Source organism: Oncorhynchus mykiss, chromosome 7, assembly GCF_013265735.2.
Source record: "Oncorhynchus mykiss isolate Arlee chromosome 7, USDA_OmykA_1.1, whole genome shotgun sequence".
Classification (NCBI taxonomy): Eukaryota; Metazoa; Chordata; class Actinopteri; order Salmoniformes; family Salmonidae; genus Oncorhynchus; species Oncorhynchus mykiss.
Window position 1 is genome coordinate 60,124,184 of NC_048571.1, and position 20,903 is coordinate 60,145,086.

General features: G+C 44.8%; 1 protein-coding gene across 1 annotated transcript in view; it reads left to right on the forward strand.

Annotated features, from left to right (window-relative positions):
- Positions 1 to 19,883, forward strand: part of eefsec (eukaryotic elongation factor, selenocysteine-tRNA-specific) — a 23,640-nt gene extending 3,757 nt beyond the window's left edge. Inside the window, exons 3-7 of the mRNA XM_021609959.2 lie at positions 1,297 to 1,393; positions 1,745 to 1,909; positions 3,785 to 4,456; positions 7,003 to 7,159; positions 19,454 to 19,883. Coding sequence (XP_021465634.2) covers positions 1,297 to 1,393; positions 1,745 to 1,909; positions 3,785 to 4,456; positions 7,003 to 7,159; positions 19,454 to 19,635 — 1,273 coding nt within the window. The 3' untranslated portion in view covers positions 19,636 to 19,883. The remainder of the gene's footprint in view (positions 1 to 1,296; positions 1,394 to 1,744; positions 1,910 to 3,784; positions 4,457 to 7,002; positions 7,160 to 19,453) is intronic.
- The last annotated feature ends 1,020 nt before the right edge of the window (positions 19,884 to 20,903 follow it).

Here is a 20,903-nt window from a genome sequence, read left to right on the forward strand (position 1 = left end):
TCTATACAATAAATCTATAAATAATGTAGACATGCTCTTGTCTTTGACAATGATTTCACGAGGCCTATTACACGATATGCCTAAATACGTAGAACCGCTAGGCTAATAAATGTGTCTAATTGGGCATGTTTATAAGTTGGGAAATTGAAGGAATCTAGGGCTTATGTTTGATTGTTTGATGAAAATGATAGACCTTTCAAACATTGTATGCAACATTATCAGCAAGTGACATTGATGCCTACTGTGCCAAATCGATGTAGATATGTTAAATAGGAGTGACGAGTGTGTCGATATAATGGTATTGTCAAAATTCCACTTTTAACAACCATCAGAATTGGTTTAAAAAAAAGTTTATGCATGCCAACATATTAAGCAATCATTAAGAATAGGCAAAGTGATGGTGTCAGTCGGAAATGATATAAAACATTTTACCATTGAAACATTTGAACATTCACATTCATTGTGGTTGTCTGAAGAAACATGTGCTATAGAGTTCACAGCTGGCAACGCCTCATCAGGATTGGTTATTCCCCAATTTGCAACATGTCAATCAGCATCATCACTATCTTTCCTTTGTAGTACCTCAATTGTTGCGATTACCAGCTGAGAAACTTTTATGGGGTTGATTTTGTCTGGGCCCTGTCTTAACATCATCCTAAAACCTACTCTGAGTTTGGATTTTTTTTGGTCTAAGCAGGTTTTAACAGGATTCTAAGAACGTTTCTGGGATGCTTTGTAGATATGGGCCCAGGTCTGACCTAGAAAGCCTGTAAATTACGATCTAGATCTAGATGGCCAGTATTGCCAAACACATTTTGTTTAGACGGCTGTTTTGTGCTCTAAAATGTGTTTATTATGATCAAGTTCGATCCCCACTGTGAATTATTTTAAAGTTTGCTACAAATCAAGATACTGAATTAAGTAGTGATACATTCTGACTACTATATTTGTCGTCACACAGGATCAGGTGCTAACACAGACCAATCATGGCCGGCAGGCTATTAGGAGGCTCCATAGACATTAAGGCAGGATGAAAACGACTACATTGACCATGATCCTTTGCTGCTTATTGCCACTTTCACGATGATCCTTAGCTATTTTTTTGGGGTGCCATTCAGCCCCATTCAGCAATAATGGCGTGCTTCAAATTCAAATACTACCAGCTTCATGAGCCATCGCGAGTTTTGCATAGGAATACATGGATGACATCAATGCTATCACTGTCTTCTGGTTTTAATGTCTATGACACACACACACAAAATAATTCTAACCCTCGTTTCATCCCCTGTTGGATAGATTTAAAGACTGTCCTGTGATTGCCTTGTCAGCAAAGCCTGGGGGTCCTGAGGCCCCTGAAACAGAGGAGCCCCATGGAGTGCCTGAGTTAATAGAGGTAAAGACCCTGGACACACTGGTGCCCCAGGAAGTGCCTGCGCTATTAGCAGTTTGGCTTAATATTCTGACTGATGTGTAGAATGCTTCAATGATACATACAGTATGATTCAGTAAAAGGTCACTCTTACAGAACAAAGAGGTATGACAGACACTGTCAGGTCAGGGGTTCTGCCCTATAATTAAATCACAAGAGACACTGTCAGGAAGTGTTGATGAAACCACAGGATACACACTCAACACTACTATATGGCACTCTGTGTGTATGACTGAATCACACTCATGCCTACAAGGATGTTACGATGTTAATGAGAGCAGTTTTGACTTTGGTGTGTGTGTGTGTGTGTCCTAGTTGTTGAAGAGCCAGACGTACCTCCCTCACAGAGATCCGGGGGGAGCTCTGCTGATGGCTGTGGACCACTGCTTCTCCATCCGTGGTCAGGGCACAGTCATGACCGGAACCATCCTACAGGGGGCGCTGGCTGTCAATGACACTGTGGAGATCCCTGCGCTCAAGGTATGGTCACTTACCACAGTACATGACCACTAAAAATAAGTCTTGATCAGTGGTTCTCAACCTCAATCCCACATGTCTATAGACCAGAAACCATTTTTTGTGACATTGCAGAACATTAGAGTGCATTAGCCAATTTAATTTGTTCTAATTATAAAGAGACTATAGCATGATGGTAGTCCCTGCTTCCAGAAAGGTTGAGAATCATTGATGTAGTAGAAGAGCCCTGATTCAGATGACCTGGACGGCTGGAGTAGAAGATAAAAGCTACAGAGATTTTTTGGGAAGTTCAGAAGTTGACTGCAAGAGGAGAGGGGGAGGGATGGGTGTGGAGGATGTGTCTGTGTTTTTGGGGAGACTGGGGAGGAGGGGTGGGGTATTGGCAGTACAGGAGCTGGCTAATTCAGACCAGATGCAGTTGTAGGCCAGCCCAGTTTATTATCTTGAACCTTACTGTCAACTGGTGTCATCATAACATCCTCCACTGGGTGGCGGCAGAACCCTGGATTAACCAGCAGGTAGTGTTGGAGAGAAATTGTGGTTAGGCTACACCAACCATACTCACCCACTCACAACATAAAAACAACACTCAAAGATTATTCTGTTATACACTGAACAAAAAATATAAGCAACATGTAAAGTGTTAGTCCCATTTGTCATGAGCTGAAATAAAAGATCCCAGAAATATTCCATACGCACAGAAGGCTTATTTCTTTCATTCTCTGTTAGTGAGAATTTCTCCTTTGCCAAAATAGGTGTGGCATATCAAGAAGCTGATTAAACAGCATGATCATTACACAGGTGCACCTTGTGTTGGGACAATAAAAGGCCACTGTAAAATGTGCAGTTTTGTCACACAACACAATGCAACAGATGTCTCAAGTTTTGAGGGTGCATGCAATTGGTATATTGACTGCAGGAATGGCCGCCAGAGCTGTTGCCAGAAAATGTAATGTTAATTACCACTCCAGGCCAGGACCTCCACATCCGGCTTCTTCACCTGTGGGAAGGTCTGAGATCAGCCATCCGGACAGCTGGTGAAACTGTGGATTTCCACAATCAAATCATTTCTACACAAACTGACAGAATCCATCTCAGGGAAGCTCAACTGTACTGGGCAGATGGCAGCGTGTAGGTTCGTGTGGGTGAGTGGTTTGCTGATGTCAGCTTTGTGAACCGAGAGCCCCATGGTGAGGGTATGGGCAACAAACTTAATTGCATTTTATCGATGGCCATTTGAATGCACAGAGATACCGTGATGAGATCCTGAGGCCCATTGTCGTGACATTCATCCACCGCTGTCACCTCATGTTTCAGCATGACAATTCACAGCCCCATGTCGTAAGGATCTGTACACAATTCCTGGAAGCTGAAAATGTTCCAGTTCCTCCATGGCCTGCATACTCACCAGACATGTCACCCATTGAGCATGTTTGGGATGCTCTGGATCAACGTGTATGTGTCCCAGTTCCCGCCAATATCCATCAACTTTGCACAGCCATTGAAGGCTATATGCTAAGGAGATGTCACACTGTGTGAGGCAAATGGTCATGACACCAGATACTGACTGGTTTTCTGATCCACGCCCCTACCTTTTTTTTAGGTATCTGTGACCAACAGATGCATATCTGTATTCCCAGTCATGTGAAATCCATAGATTAGGGCTTAATGAATTTATTTCAATTGACTGAATTCCTTATATGAACTATAACTCAGTAAAATCATTGAAATTGTTGCATGTTGCATTTTATATTTTTGTTCAGTGTAATATTGAACATGTTCATACTCTGTCAATTGTATACTTAACCTTGCACAAACAATCAATAGAGCTGATGAGGTAGTTTGATAGTCTCTCTGTGTTTGTCTTTTAACCCCTAGGTGACCAAGAAAGTGAAGTCAGTTCAGATGTTCCGGCGGCCGGTGACCGGGGCCATGCAGGGTGACCGGGTGGGCGTGTGTGTGACCCAGTTTGACCCTAAACTGCTAGAACGGGGGGTGGTGTGTACCCCTGGTTCCCTACACACCCTCCACGCAGCCATCATCTCTGTCAGAAAGATTGGCTACTTCAAGGGTTCCCTGGCCACCCGTGCCAAGTTCCACATCACCGTGGGACATGAGACTGTCATGGCCAGGGTCACCTTCTTCGGTCTGCCCCCTGGAGAGACCCACCAGGCCTCCACCACGGACCCCCAGCTACCCACCTCAGACCCCCACGCCTCTGAGCCAGACCTTAGACCCCTGGACACACCCTTCTCTTTTGACCGGGAGTACTTCCACCAGGATGAGTATGTGATTGGCCAACGGGAGGCCGGCGGGGCGGGACAAGACCCGGAGCAGTGGGCGCTGCTGGAGTTTGAGCATCCGGTCACATGTCCCACTCTTTGCCTAGTGATTGGCTCCAAGCTGGATACAGACATTCACGCCAACGTGTGCCGACTGGCGTTCCAGGGGCGTCTGCTGGAGGGTTTTGAGGAGAAGAGCTACTCTGAGACTACACTACTCAGACTACGTATCTACAAGACCAAACACAAGGAGGGACAGGTGGAGAGGGTGAGTGGACCCCCTGCCACACACAGACACATCTTCCAACCCCTCATAACCCTAATAGGCTGCACACACACACCCTTCCCATCAGTCTTCGTGCTTGGCTCTCTGTCCTTGTTCCTCTGCCCCCTCCCCTTCCTGTATTCTGGTCCTTGTTCCTCTGCCCCCTCCCCTTCCTGTATTCTGGTCCTTGTTCCTCTGCCCCCCTCCCCTTCCTGTCTTCTGGATCTTGTTCCTCTGCCCCACTCTCCTTCCTGTCTTCTGGATCTTGTTCCTCTGCCCCACTCTCCTTCCTGTCTTCTGGATCTTGTTCCTCTGCCCCACTCTCCTTCCTGTCTTCTGGATCTTGTTCCTCTGCCCCCCTCTCCTTCCTGTCTTCTGGATCTTGTTCCTCTGCCCCCCTCCCCTTCCTGTATTCTGGTCCTTGTTCCTCTGCCCCCTCCCCTTCCTGTATTCTGGTCCTTGTTCCTCTGCCCCCTCCCCTTCCTGTCTTCTGGATCTTGTTCCTCTGCCCCACTCTCCTTCCTGTCTTCTGGATCTTGTTCCTCTGCCCCACTCTCCTTCCTGTCTTCTGGATCTTGTTCCTCTGCCCCACTCTCCTTCCTGTCTTCTGGATCTTGTTCCTCTGCCCCACTCTCCTTCCTGTCTTCTGGATCTTGTTCCTCTGCCCCACTCTCCTTCCTGTCTTCTGGATCTTGTTCCTCTGCCCCACTCTCCTTCCTGTCTTCTGGATCTTGTTCCTCTGCCCCACTCTCCTTCCTGTCTTCTGGATCTTGTTCCTCTGCCCCCCTCCCCTTCCTGTCTTCTGGATCTTGTTCCTCTGCCCCCCTCCCCTTCCTGTATTCTGGTCCTTGTTCCTCTGCCCCCTCCCCTTCCTGTCTTCTGGATCTTGTTCCTCTGCCCCCTCCCCTTCCTGTCTTCTGGTCCTTGTTCCTCTGCCCCCCTCCCCTTCCTGTATTCTGGTCCTTGTTCCTCTGCCCCCCTCCCCTTCCTGTCTTCTGGAGCTTGTTCCTCTGCCCCCCTCCCCTTCCTGTCTTCTGGTCCTTGTTTGGATGTTTCTCATTACTGGTGGCACTGGAGAGATTTTCAGGGACTGAGCTCCCATTGTGGACACACACACACACACACACACACACACACAGAGTCCCGGCAATGCGGCGTGGAGAAGAATGCAGGGCCTTTGCGTGTGCTGGGCTGTGACACAGGCGTGTGTCCCCCTGACGCCAGTGGCGACAGCCAGGCTGGTGCTGTTTGGACCTGAGTGGCACAGGAATATACCCACATCCACATGGCTCTCTGCATTCCCCCAGGCCCTCACTCTGGCCCCTGCTCTCTCACGCTCATCTTTCTTTCTCTCTCTTTGAGTCCTCAATCCATTATGCTTTTCGATCTCTCACCTTTACCGTCTTTCTCCCTGGCTCGATCTCGCTCTTGTAATATAGTCAATTACTTATTTTGTCATTTAATTCAACACTTCTCTGACTATTTTTATTGTTCCTCAGTTTATCTTCCCCTTTTGACTCATAAGAGTCTTATCTGCCTCGTTGCTCCTGCCTGTTTGTCTGTTTCAGTGTTGTCTGCAGCCAGCAGCGTGTCTGTGTGTACACAGTACGCATCCTCTCTCAGGATCACTCACAGGTCAGAGGTCAAGTGTGTGGACAAGTTTTACTGCTGTTAGGCTGTTACACATAGGTCATTGACCCTGAGGTTGATCCTCTCCCTGTGAGGTCAGACTCAGGTGTTGTGACATGGGTTCCCCTCCCAGACTGAGGAAGTCCGAAGTCCGAAGAGGACAAATATCTGAGTTTGAGATATGGCTTAGTCACTGTGTTGTTTTATTAGGATCCCCGTTAGCAGTTGCAAATGCAGCAGCTACTCTTCCTGGGGTCCACATAGAACATGACCTAATACAGAACAAAAATAGACAGGAACAGCTCAAGGACAGAACATACATTTAAAATAAGAGTATAATTTTAACCAACTGTAGCTTATCAGCGATGACGCATCAGTCAGAACCGAATGTGAGAGTGAGCGAGGGAAGGAAGTGACAAAGGGGGAGAAGTAGCGAGGGAAAGAGCGGTGCCCTCCCTTTATCGGATCAGTGACAGGTGAGAGAGTCTCTGTGATGGACAGATACAAAACAGAAGAAAACATGCAAAGAGGAATGAGAGGACAGACAGACGGCAGTCCTAGGGGAATGTGGCTCATAGCAGCGTTGGGTTGGGACAGGGGACAAAACAGTGTCATGGTGGGGTCAGCCAACCCCCCACCATTCACTATGGCGACAGAGTGGCAGCATGGCAACACACGAGATCATGCAGCAGTGTGTGTGTTAGATCAGAGAGAGGAACATGAAAAACAAACACACACTGTCTGCCTCAAATCATTAAGGGATATGCTGGAGCGTTAGTTAATAATGGTATTTGTATGATATTTGTTACAGGAAGCTGCTCATTTAATGATCATATTATTTAAGTGTATTGCATTACAATAAGGATATTTTGTTGTATCTGTCATTGGTGCCTCTCAAGTCTCCTCCTCCTTCTGGTCAGGTGACAGACGACTACACTGTGATTGGCCGAAATCTCTTCAAGAAGGAGACCAACCTGCAGTTGTTTGTGGGGTTAAAGGTCACGCTGTCGACCGGCGAGGAGGGGGTCATCGAGGGCGGCTTCGGACAGAGCGGGAAGTTTAAGATCCGGGTGCCAGGTATGTAGGCATGGGCCTGTATGAATGTGTTAATGATAAAACAGACCTCGCTGCTGAGCGGTTTAAAGCAGCGTATGGGTGTATGATCACATCTGACCAACAGATATCAGACATTTTATATGAATTTCCTGCCGGGAATCCCTCTCCAGGATCCTCTGGGGGTAGCTCTGGTTCCGGGGGCAGTCTGCACCCTGTTTATTTTACCTTCTGTTGCTCCTCTCACCTCCGACCCACAGATAGGCTCCACACTGGGCCCGGTGGGAGAGAAAGCTAAAACATTTAGAAAGAGAACCGTACCTACTTCCTCTCAACTCACTCACACTGGCGTGCACACTCACAAACATGCTCTTATATATACACTGACATACTTGGCTAGTCACTTAAGACATTCAGCATGCTCATTGCTCATTCACTCTCATAGTTTGCCCTCTGCTGTGTGTTCTTCTGACCTCTCGCTACTCTGGGTGTGCTTGTGTGAGCTCCCTTTCTCTCATAGTTTTTTGCCCCTTCAGGGCATATGATTCAAAATGGAGAAAGTGAGGGAGAGAAAGGAAAAGAGGGCTAGTTAGATTTGAGTAAGTCTTTGAAGGCCCCCCAGACACCTCACAACCTCCCCCTTCACACACACTACTGTCCAATTCCCCCCCGCAACCTGCCCTGACCCCAAACTCATCCCCTACAAGCCCCTTAGGGCCACCAGCCTGGCACTAGACAGCTATTCTAGAGGAGGAGAGAGGGATGGATAGATTGTGGGAAAGGAGCAGAGGGGGATAGCTGTCATTTAGACTTTGAAGTATAGGTCTTCTCGGCTCCAAAAAGTTGGACCCGAGGACAATCGGACCCGATTTAAAAAAAAAAATTTAAAAAAAAGATTTTTAAAAAATGAAATACATTTTTGTTCTTTTTTAAATGGGGACCTGAACGGACCCGAGAACAATCGGGTCCATTCGGGTTCAGGTTTGATGCCAACCAGACCTAGACCCGGCCTGTACCCGATTGGACCGAGTCATGATCAAAATATGTGATGATAAAAACATGTTTATCAACCAAGTTGATCTTCTGGTTAACAAATAGCCTATAGCCAACATATGGGTCCACTCTGTTCTATCAGCTGTAGTTGCATAGACCCAATGACAATCAAACAGGACCCGACCTGGACCCGAGGGAAAAGTTAGATTTATGAATCCAGACCCTCTCGGGTATTCAGGTTACATTTTACATTTGAGTCATTTAGCAGACGGCCTTATTCAGAGCGACTTACATGCATGCATACATCAGACTTCTACTTTGTCTATGTGATATGTCAGCCTGTAATTAAAAGGATAAAATACATGTTAATTATGTTGTTTAATGCAAAAAAACAACTTGTTATACGTTTGTGGTGATAGCTTTAGGAGGATCATTTAATATTTTTTGTAATTATGCTGAATAAGGGGTGTGTGTGTGTGCTGACTCCATTTACAAAAAGAAAAGTGAAGTTCAAGCATTGATGAACTGGATTTTATTTGAAATTACATCACACTGATTCATTTGTGTGTGTGTGAGCGGTGTGAGCTAAGGCCAAGTGAGTTCTGTAGATCTGAGATTCTGCCTGGCTTGTAACCATAACAACCTCCTCTGTGGCGCCATGTGATGCGGGTAGATGAGGTCAGCCAGTGCGAAGGTTTGCTCAGGGAACATTTCTCACCTCTACGTGAGTGGAACAACAAGCAAACAAACATGTCAAACGCACACACACACAGGAAGGGATGCCCCAGCGGAATCCACAGCACGTGCCCAGTCGCCTGAGGACTGTCAGACACCAGAATAAATGTCAGCCAGAACAGAACCGCCACATAGAACCCTGACAGAGAGACAGAGTCAAGGTTCTTTCACGACCTTGAGCGTGAAACGGGAACCGTGAGACAAGACCACAACTGCTTAATAAGTTAAGGAGACAATGACTGGTGGGACAAAGTTGCATGTGTGATTGGATGCCCAATCTGGACGGTAAATATCAGATGAAACATGACCGTGAGTCAGGACTGTGACCTTTGTCTCCACTCTATCAGCAGCAGGATCAGGAGGCTGAGGTTGGCGATCCAGTTCAGGTTCAGCAGACCACAGTGGCTCCAGCATTGTCACTCTTTAAGTAGAGCAGAGAGAGGATCACTATCTATCTGTTCTCTCTCTCATCTCCTATCTCTGTCATCGTCAGTGTAAAGAGCAGATGTACTGTTGACCCTGAGACACCACTATAGAGCAGTAAGAATGGGACTAGTGGTGTGGACATTTTTAAAAGTGACTTGTGTGGTCTAGCGGTCTAAGCTGCTGCCTCCAGATCACATACACAGAGTATACCAAACATTAGGAACACCTTCCTACACTTAACAAAAATATAAACGCAACATGTAAAGTGTTGGTCCCATGTGTCATGCGCTGAAATAAAAGATTCCAGAAAATTCTGTTCACACAGAAAGCTCATTTCTGTCTTTTTTTTGTGCACAAATTAGTTTACATCCCTGTTGGTGAGAATGGCAGAGTATTGAAGGCTATTTTGTAAATTACATCGCCGAAGTCAAGGATCATTAGGATAGTCAGTTTTACGAGGGTATGTTTGGCAGCATGTGTGAAGGATGCTTTGTTGCAAAATAGGAAGCCGATTCTAGATTCAATTTTGGATTGGAGATGCTTAATGTGTGTCTGGAAGGAGAGTTTACAGTCTAACCAGACACCTAGGTATTTGTAGTTGTCCACATATTCTAAGTCAGAACCGTCCAGAGTAGTGATGCTAAGCGGGCGGGCAGTTGCGGGCAGCAATCGGTTGAAGAGCATGCATTTAGTTTTACTAGCATTTAAGAGCAGTTGGAGGCCACGGAAAGAGTGTTGTATAGCATTGAAGCTCGTTTGTAGGTTTGTTAACACCGTGTCCAAGGAAGGGCCAGATTTATACGGAATGGTGTCGTCTGTGTAGAGGTGGATCAGAGAATCACGAGCAGCAAGAGCGATGTCATTGATATATACAGAGAAAAGAGTAGGCCCGAGAATTGAACCCTGTGGCACCTCCATAGAGACTGCCAGAGGTCCGGATAACAGGCCCTCCGATTTGACACACTGAACTCTATCTGAAGAGTAGTTGGTGAGACAGTCAGAGAAACCAAGGCTATTGAGTCTGCCGATAAGAACGTGGTGATTGACAGAGTCGAAAGCCTTAGCCAGGTCGACGAAAATGGCTGCACAGTACTGTCTTTTATCTATTGCGGTTATGATATCGTTTAGGACCTTGAGAGTGGCTGAGGTACACCCATGACCAGTTCTGAAACCAGATTGCATAGTGGAGAAGGTACGGTGGGATTCTAAATGGTCGGTGATCTGTTTAACTTGTTAAGGACTGCCCTCCAGTTCTTCTCAATTTCCGCCTGAAAGTATACCCTAATCTAACTGCCTGTAGCTCAGGCCCAGACGCAAGGATATGGATATTCTTGGTATCATTTGAAACGAAGCACTCTGAAGTTTGTGGAAATGTGAATTGAATGTAGGAGAATGTAACTCAATAGATCCCGTAGAAGAAAATACAAGGAAATAATCAATGTTTTCTGTTCTTTTAATTTTTTTGCATCTTTGAAATGAACAAGAACAGCCAAAATATTCAAACATGATGCTGGGGATAATTTAAAATAAGAACATAAGTGGGCAACAGTATTTGACCAAAGTTTCAGATAGATACCTTCAGGAATGAGTGAGGTACATGCCATTGAGCATGAAGACACCCAGGTGTCCCTCACAAGCTTCCCAAATGTACCCAAGTGGCCGAATTGGTAGAGTGATACATTGATGCAAATAACTATATACACTGCTCAATAAAATAAAGGGAACACAAAAATAACACATCCTAGATCTGAATGAATGAAATATTCTTATTAAATACTTTTTTCTTTACATAGTTGAATGTGCTGACAACAAAATCACACAAAAATTATCAATGGAAATCAAATTTATCAACCCATGGAGGTCTGAATTTGGAGTCGCACTCAAAATTAAAGTGGAAAACCACACTTCAGGCTGATCCAACTTTGACGTAATGTCCTTAAAACAAGTCAAAATGAGGCTCAGTAGTGTGTGTGGCCTCCACGTGCCTGTATGACCTCCCTACCACACCTGGGCATGCTCCTGATGAGGTGGCGGATGGTCTCCTGAGGTATCTCCTCCCAGACCTGGACTAAAGCATCCGCCAACTCCTGGACAGTCTGTCGTGCAACGTGGCGTTGGTGGATGGAGCGAGACATGATGTCCCAGATGTGCTCCATTGGATTCAGGTCTGGGGAACGGGCGGGCCAGTCCATAGTATCAATGCCTTCCTCTTGCAGGAACTGCTGACACACTCCAGCCACATGAGGTCTAGCATTGTCTTGCATTAGGAGGAACCCAAGGGCCAACCGCATCACAAGGGGTCTGAGGATCTCATCTCGGTACCTAATGGCAGTCAGGCTACCTCTGGCGAGCACATGGAGGCCTGTGCGGCCCCCCAAAGAAATGCCACCCCACACCATGACTGACCCACCACCAAACCGGTCATGCTGGAGGATGTTGCAGGCAGCAGAACGTTCTCCACGGCGTCTCCAGACTCTGTCACGTCTGTCACATGTGCTCAGTGTGAACCTGGTTTCATCTGTGAAGAGCACAGGGCGCCAGTTGCGAATTTGCCAATCTTGGTGTTCTCTGGCAAATATCAAACGTCCTGCATGGTGTTGGGTTGTAAGCACAACCCCCACCTGTGGATGTCGGGCCCTCATACCACCCTCATGGAGTCTGTTTGAGCAGACACATGCACATTTGTGGCCTGTTGGAGGTCATTTTGCAGGACTCTGGCAGTGCTCCTCCTTGCACAAAGGCGGAGGTAGCGGCCCTGCTGCTGGGTTGTTGCCCTCCTACGGCCTCCTCCACGTCTCCTGATGTAATGGCCTGTCTCCCTTTTTGCCCTGATGCACATTCCTGCCTGCAATGATACATTTTGGCATGTGAACACCACTGGTTGGAGCAGAAGGGACAGAGGTAGAGGGGACAGAAGGTGCTACAGTGGTCTTGCTGTAGCTAGCAAGCTCCTGGATGAGCAACTCCCTGAAGGCTAGCTGTGAGATGGGGGGCTGTCCACAGCTCCTAGCCATTTCCTTCTGGAGCAATGTCAATAAAATGATAAAACAATGTCTTGTATCATTTCATGGTTTTGTGGAGAACATTATAGTAGCCTATCAGCGCATCTGACAGGGCCACACCTCCCATGCTCTTGTTGTAGTCCTTTACAGCAGCTGGAATGGGGACATTTTTGGTGGTCCATGCCCCAGTAGCGCCCTTCACACGCCTGACGACGTGATCTCCACTGAAGGACTTGTGGATTGTTGTGCACATCACCACCTCTCTGGTATCCATCCACTTCACAAAGAGCAGGCCATCTTCACGGATCCATCTCATGTAGAGGTCGACCGATTATGATTTTTCAACGCCGATACCGATTATTGGAGGACCAAAAAAGCCGATACCGATTATTGGAGGACCAAAAAAGCCGATACCGATTAATCGGCCGATTTTATAAAAAAAAACATAATATTTGTAATAATGACAATTACAACAATACTGAATTAACACCTTATTTTAACGTAATATAAAACATCAATAAAATCAATTTAGCCTCAAATAAATAATGAAACATGTTCAATTTGGTTTAAATAATGCAAAAACAAAGTGTTGGAGAAGTAATATGTGCCATGTAAAAATATGTGCCATGTAAGAGGGCTAACGTTTAAGTTCCTTGCTCAGAACATGAGAACATATGAAAGTTGGTGGTTCCTTTTAACATGAGACTTCAATATTCCAAGGTAAGAGGTTTTAGGTTGTAGTTAACATAGTATTTTCGGACTATTTCTCTATACCATTTGTATTTCATATACCTTTGACTATTGGATGTTCTTATAGGCACTATAGTATTGCCAGTGTAACAGTATAGCCTCCGTACCCCTCCTCGCCCCTACCTGGGCTTGAACCAGGAACACATCGACAACACTCAGCATCGTTACCCATCGCTCCACAAAAGCGCAGCGCAAGGGGAATAACTACTCCAAATCTAAAAGCGAGTGACGTTTGAAACAGTATTAGCGCACACCCAGCTAACTAGCTAGCCATTTCACATTGGTTACACCAGCCATTAGGCTGATAGGCTTGAAGTCATAAACAGCGCTGTGCTTGCGAAGAGCTGCTGGCAAAATGTACGAAAGTGCTGTTTGAATGAATGATAACGGACCTGCTGCTGCTCAGTTCGACTGCTCTATCAAATCAGTCTTAATTATAACATAATAACACACAGAAATACGAGCCTTTGGTCATTAATATGATCGAATCCGGAAACTATCATTTCGAAAACAAAACGTTTATTATTTCAGTGAAATACGGAACCGTTCGGTATTTTATCTAACGGGTGGCATCCCTAAGTCTAAATATTCTTGTTACGTTGCACAACCTTCAATGTATGTCATAATTATGTAAAATTCTGGCAAATTAGTTCGCAATGAGCCAGGCAGCCCAAACTGTTGCATATACCCCGACTCTGCGTGCAATGAACGCAAGAGAAATTACACAATTTCACCTGGTTAATATTGCCTGCTAAACTGGATTAGTAGTTATAACTAGTAATTTATGATTTTATTGTTTTTTATAAGATAAGTTTAATGCTAGCTAGCAATTTACCTTGGCTTCTACTGCATTCGCGTAACAGGCAGGCTACTCGTGGAGTGCAATGGTTAGAGCGATGGACTAGTTAACTGTGCTGTTGCAAGATTGGAACCCCTGAGCTGACAAGTTGAAAATCTGTCGTTCTGCCCCTGAACAAGGAAGTTAACCCACAGTTCCTAGGCAGTCATTGAAAATAAGAATGTGTTCATAACTGACTTGCCTAGTTAAATAAAAGGTATAAAATAAATGTTAAAAAAAAAAAATTAATCTGAAATTTCCGATTGTTATGAAAATTTGAAATCGGCCATTCCGATTAATCGGTCGACCTCTAATCTCATGGTGGCCCGCTTAGGCATGTCGTTCACCCTGGTTTTCGAAAATCCCACTCTGTCGGTCCGAATGGTGCCACAGGCCCACATCTCCAGCTTCCTCAGGTCTGTGAACAGGGTAGGGCTTGTGCAGAAGTTGTCCACAAACAGTTTGTAGTCCTTCCCTAGCAGCTGAAAATCTAATAACTCCATAACGGAGTCATAGCTAAATTAAAATAAGTCTTGCAAGCCTCAAGGATGTCGAGGTAGAGAGGTTTGATTTTGCAGAGCTTATCAAACCGTGCCGTGCCTCGCTTCGTCTTGTTGTCCTCGTCAACTTTTGGGTCACTGATATGAAGTGCCCGTGAGATTGTCAGAAACCTACTGCATGACATGACCGTGGTGGGGAAAGGCAGTTGATAGAGGGGTGCAGATTTCCAGTAGTCCTTCAGGGTTTTCAGCTTTACAAGACCCATGTAAATGACCATAGAAAGGAAACAAAAAAGATCTGACATGGAAATGGTCTGAATACTTTTGGTCTGAATACTGGAAGTGGTGGCGCCACATCCTCCTCCAGCACAGAGTGCCAACGACCCTCCTCTGCTCTGCCAGCAGGTTCCACACTTCCCTTCCTCCACTTCTTTGTCACCGACTTCACACCTCTTGATGGCCGGGCGGGGGTAGGTGTTGTGCCGGACACAGCAGGGGTCCGGCTGGATGGACCAGCTTCAGTGGGGGATTTGCACCTTGGCAGTATGGGCTCCCAATCAGAATCGCTGGGACTGTGAAATAAAGACACAGACACACAGACACAGATTATATATAGAGTAGGGAATGAATCACTATGGTGAGGAGCTGATCCATTCCATGTTTAGATAAAATAAAATGTAAAAAATATCTAATATATACAGACACACAGTCACAGACACACAGACATACACTCACCCACAATGTAGAGCAGTGTACTTTACACATTTCATTACTGATTATATTTTTATATATGGCAAATAAAGTAAAAATATCTCAACTCAAATTAATAATATTTGATATTATACATTTCAAATAACGTTACTCACCAATCCAACACAGAATCTTCTCCATACAGGAACATCTCCTCAGATTTAGAGTCAAAATAATTCTGTCTGTCTGAATCATCTTGTAGTAATGTCTGAATCTGTCTGAATCATCTTGTAGTAATTCACTGTCACTATCTTGATCAATTTCTTCAATAATATTGTGTATATCTGTATATTTTGTCTTTGTCTTTGATTTTAAAGTTTTACTCGCCATAATTCTTCTCTGAAAATGCTCTCAAAACAGAAATGCTGCCCGTAACCAGCGTGGCTGCTTCTAGTAGAATTTTCAATGGCGAATGGTTGTGTCTTTACGCTCAAGTTTCCCACAAAGGCTAGTCTTCCTGGATAGAACCATCACCTGTTGTCGTTTACCTCGGCTCATTGGCTATCTACCAAGCTAGATTTCAAAACGATCAGTGGTCATTGGTCCGAAATACAGTCAATCAACGAAGAACTGGTCATATCATTGGTGCGCAATGAGGTCATAGTTTGGTGTGTTCAAATCAGTTCCTTTCGGTCAATATGTCCCGGGAAAAGAACCATGAAGTATGGCTGTATTACTAACAAACAAAGGATTGCAATGAAACCAAACATGACTCGATAAACATCCGTTTAGAGTGAGTAATTACATCGAATGTTACGTCCAAAGTTGAAGGACACTGAATTTATGACACAAAGCCGTTTACAAAATGTTTCCTGTTAGGCTATAAAAATGGATTATATCGAACAAAACAACAATTTATTGTTTCGTCATGACCTTTAGTGTTGCCAAATGAAGAAGATTTTCAAAGGTAATTGATTAATTTAATTGCTATTTCTGACTTTTGTGACTAATTTACTTGGCTGGTAGCTGTACATAATGTTTTGTCTAGTGATCGATAATCGCATGGTTTGCTTTCCCAGTAAAAACGTTTTTAAATCTGACATGGTGGCTAGATTAACAAGACGTTTAGCATTCATTTGCCGTATTGCACTTCTGATTTAATTAACGTTAAATATTTATAATAATTACATTTCTGCAATTTTGACGAAACAGAGCGCTAATGGAACGCCATTCCTAGTCAGGTTAACTTGGCTTTCGAAGACTTTAGAAAGTCAGGGCAGGATGGATATCGGTCTGTATCAGTTTGAGTCTAGTGTCTCCCCCTTTGAAGAGGGGGATGACCGCGGCAGCTTTGAAATCTTTGGGGATCTCAGACGATACAAAAGAGAGGTTGAACAGGCTAGTAATAGGGGTTGCAACAATTTTGGCGGATAATTTTAGAAGAGAGGGTCCAGATTGTCTATCCCAGCTGATTTGTAGGGATCCAGATTTTGCAGCTCTTTCCGAACATCAGATATATGTATTTGGGTGAAGGAGAAGGGGGGGGTGGCTTTGGCAAGTTGCTGCGGGGGGTGCAGAGCTGTTGGCTGGGGTAGGGGGGAAATGCTTATTGAAATTCTCGATTATCGTAGATCTATCGGTGGTGACAGTATTTCCTAGCCTGTGGGCAGCTGAGAGGATGTGGTCTTATTCTCCATGGACTTTACGGTGTCGCAAAACTTTTGGGAATTAGTGCTACAGGATGCAAATTTCTGTTTGAAAAAGCTAGCCTTAGCTTTCCTAACTGACTGTGTATTGGTTCCTGACTTCCCTGAAAAGTTGCATATCGCTGGGGCTATTCGATGCTAATGCAGTACGCCACAGGATGTTTGGAGTGAACCAAGGGCTATCTGTTCTTAGTTCTAAATGTTTTTGAATTTGGCATACTTATTTAAGATTGTGAGGAAAGCACTTTTAAAGAACAACCAGGCATTCTCTACTGACGGGATGAGGTCAATATCCTTCCAGGATACCCTGGACAGGTCGATTAGAAATACCTGCTCTCTGAAATGTTTTAGGGAGCTTTTGACAGTGATGAGGGGTGGTCTTGACAGAAGCAGGCAGTGATCGCTGAGATCCTGGTTGAAGACAGCAGAGGTGCATTTAGAGGGCAAGTTGGTCATGATGAAATCTATGAGGGTGCCCATGTTTACTGATTTAGGGTTGTACCTGGTAGATTCCTTGATAATTTGTGTGAGATTGAGGGCATCTAGCTTAGATTGTAGGACGTCTGGGGTGCTAAACATATCCCAGTTTAGGTCACCTAACAGCATGAACTCTGAAGATGGATGGGGAGCAATCGATTCACATATGGTGTCCAGGGCACAGCTGGGGGTTGAGGGGGATCTATAACAAGCGGCAACAGTTAGAGACTTATTTCTGGAAAGGTGGATTTTTAAAAGTAGAAGATCGAATTGTTTGGCACAGACCTGGATAGTATGACAGACCTCTGCAGGCTATCTCTGCAATAGATTGCAACTCCGCCCCCTTTGGCAGTTCTATCTTGACGGAAAATGTTGTCGTTGGGGATGGAAATTTCAGGATTTTTGGTGGCCTTCCTAAGCCAGGTTTCAGACACGGCTTGGACATCAGGGTTGGCGGAGTGTGCTTAAGCAGTGAATAAAATATATATGCATAGTCACTTTAACTATACATTCATGTACATACTACCTCATTCCAGGGTTTTGCTTTATTTTTACTATTTTCTACATTGTAGAATAATATTGAAGACATCTAAACTATGAAATGACACATGGAATCATGTATTAACCAAAAACGTGTTTCAGATTCTTCAAATTAGCCACCCTTTGCCTTGATGACAGCTTTGCCCACTCTTGGCATTCTCATAACCAGCTTCATGAGGTAGTCACCGGGAATGCATTTCAATTTAACGGGTGTGGCTTCTTAAAAGTCAATTTGTAGAATTTCTTTCCTTAATGCGTTTGAGACAATCAGTTGTGGTGTGACAAGGTGGGGGAATATACAGATGATATCCCTATTTGGTCAAAGACCAAGTCCATATTATGGCAGGAATAGCTCAAATAAGCAAAGAGAAACGACAGACCATCATTACTTTAAGACATGAAGGTCAGTCAATATGGAAAATTTCAAGAACTTTGAAACTTTCTTGGAAGTGCAGTTGCTAAACCATTAAGCGCTATGATGAAACTCACTTTCATGAGAACCGCCACAGGAAAGGAAGACCCAGAGTTACTTACCCCTGCTGCAAGTTCATTAGTTACCAGACTCAGAAATTGCAGCCCATATAAATGCTTCAAAGAGTTCAAGTAACAGACACATCTCAACATCAACTGTTCAGAGGAGACTGCGTGAATCAGGCCTTCATGGTCAAATTGCTGCAAAGAAACCACTACTAAAGGACACCAATAAGAAGAAGAGACTTGCTTGGGCCAAGAAACACAAGCAATGGACATTAGACCGGTGGAAATCTGTCCTTTGGTCTGATGAGTCCAACTTTGTTTATTTTGTTTCTAACCGTCGTGTCTTTGAGACGCGTAGGTGAACGGATGATCTCTGCATGTGTGGTACCCACCGTGAGGCATTGAGGAAGAGGTATGATGGTGTGGGGTTGCTTTGCTGGTGACGCTGTCTGTGATTTATTTAGAATTCAAGGCACACTTAACCAGCATGGCTACCACAGCATTCTGCAGCGACATGCCATCCCATCTTTTTTTGCGGCTAGTGGAACTATCATTTGTTTTTCAACAGGACAATGACCCAACACACCTCCAGGCTGTGTGAGGGCTATTTGACCAAGAAGGAGAGTGATGGAGTGCTGCATCAGATGACCTGACCTCAACCCAATTGATATGGTTTGGGATAAATTGGACCGTAGAGTGGAAAAGCAATCAACAATTGCTCAGCATATGTGGGAACTCCTTCAAGACTGTTGGAAAAGCATTCCAGGTGATGCTGGTTGAGAAAATTCCAAGTGTGTGTAAAGATGTCATCAAGGCAAAGGGTGGCTACTTTGAAGAATCTAAAATCAAACGTATATTATGATTTGTTTAACATGTTTTTGGTTACTACATGATTCCATGTGTGTTATTTCAGTTTTGATGTCTTCACTATTTTTCTACAATGCAGAAAATAGTAAAAATAAATAAAAACATTGGATTGAGTAGATGTCCAAACTTTTGACTGGTAATGTATACATATTTAATTCCTCTGTCCTATCCAATAAACAAACTATATGTGAATACTTTTTTTTAAAGGAGGGAAATATGACTTGTATAAACTAACAGCAATTCTAATTCTAATTTGAATTATCTCTTTCTTTATCTCTCCCTCTCTCTCTTCCCCATTCCCTCTTTCTTCTCTTCAGAGGGTCTCAGTCTAGAGACTAAGCAGCTCCTCTCCTCCTCTGCCAAGAAGAGAGTTAAGGGTGGTGCTAAGGGGGAACCAGCCAAAGAGGATGATGCCAAGACAGACTCTCAGCCAATCTGCATCAACCTCCGATTCAAGAGATACGTCTTTGACCCCCACAAGAAGATGGTTCAGAGCTGACCTCTGCAGCAGCTATAGGATGATACCTGTGATGTCGTGTAAAAACAAAAATGTTGCTTAAAAGCTGATCACCGTTCATGGGGAAAGTATTGCTCACTATATTTTCAATGCATTTTTCTGCGATCGTCACAGCCGTCTAAGGCACTGCATCTCAGTGCAAGAAGCGTCACTACAGTCCCTGGTTCGATTACAGGCTGTATCACATCCGGACGTGATTGGGAGTCCCATCGGGCTGCTCACAATTGGCCCAGCGTCGTCAGAATTTGGCCGGGGTAGGGTGTCATTGTAAATAAGAATTAGTTCTTAACTGACTTGCCTAGTTAAATAAAGGTTCAATTTTAAAAAATAAATCAAAATGTTAACAAAAAAGGTGCATAAGTGTCGTTTGTATGCGTTTACCCTCCCCTCCGCTATACCACTACCATGTTACAGTGATGATGGATAGAGGAGAGAGAGGACAGTAGTTCATAGACCATGTAGAGCCTGGCCTCTATATCTGGGGAACAGATGCTTCCATCTTCTCTTCCACACAGACTGAGGACCTAAAGATCTCACCTGAATTCCCATCAATATATATGTGCTTCTTTGTTTCAACCACATTTTCCCAGTGACAGTAGTGACAGCCTAGGTTTTTTGTCTCATGTTACTCCCCAGTTATCGCCCCCTTGTTATTTTGTTGGCTGACCTGATAGTTGCTCATGTATGATGTGGCAAATGTCATGTAGTTTACAATGGTTCAGTCAGTAAAGCAGGTCTTAATAGTTGGCTCTCTTTAACTTCATACAGTAATTATAATATAATTCCCATTGTTTCCTATTCTACGGACGTGGTGAAAAGTATCTTTATCAGTATAGCGTCATTTCTCCCCTATTTCGTGGTATCCAATTGTTGTAGTAGCTACTATCTTGTCTCATCGCTACAACTCCCGTACGGGCTCGGGAGAGACGAAGGTTGAAAGTCATGCGTCCTCCGATACACAACCAACCAAGCCGCTGCTTCTTTAACACAGCGCACATCCAACCCGGAAGCCAGCCGCACCAATGCGCCGGAGGAAACACCGTGCACCTGGCCACCTTGGCTAGCGTACACTGCGCCCAGCCCACCACAGGAGTCGCTGGTGCGCGATGAGACAAGGACACCCCTACCGACCAAGCCCTCCCTAACCCGGGCGACGCTAGGCCAATTGTGCGTCGCCCCACGGACCTCCCGGTCGCGGCCGGTTACGACAGAGCCTGGGCGCGAACCCAGGACTCTGATGGCACAGCTGG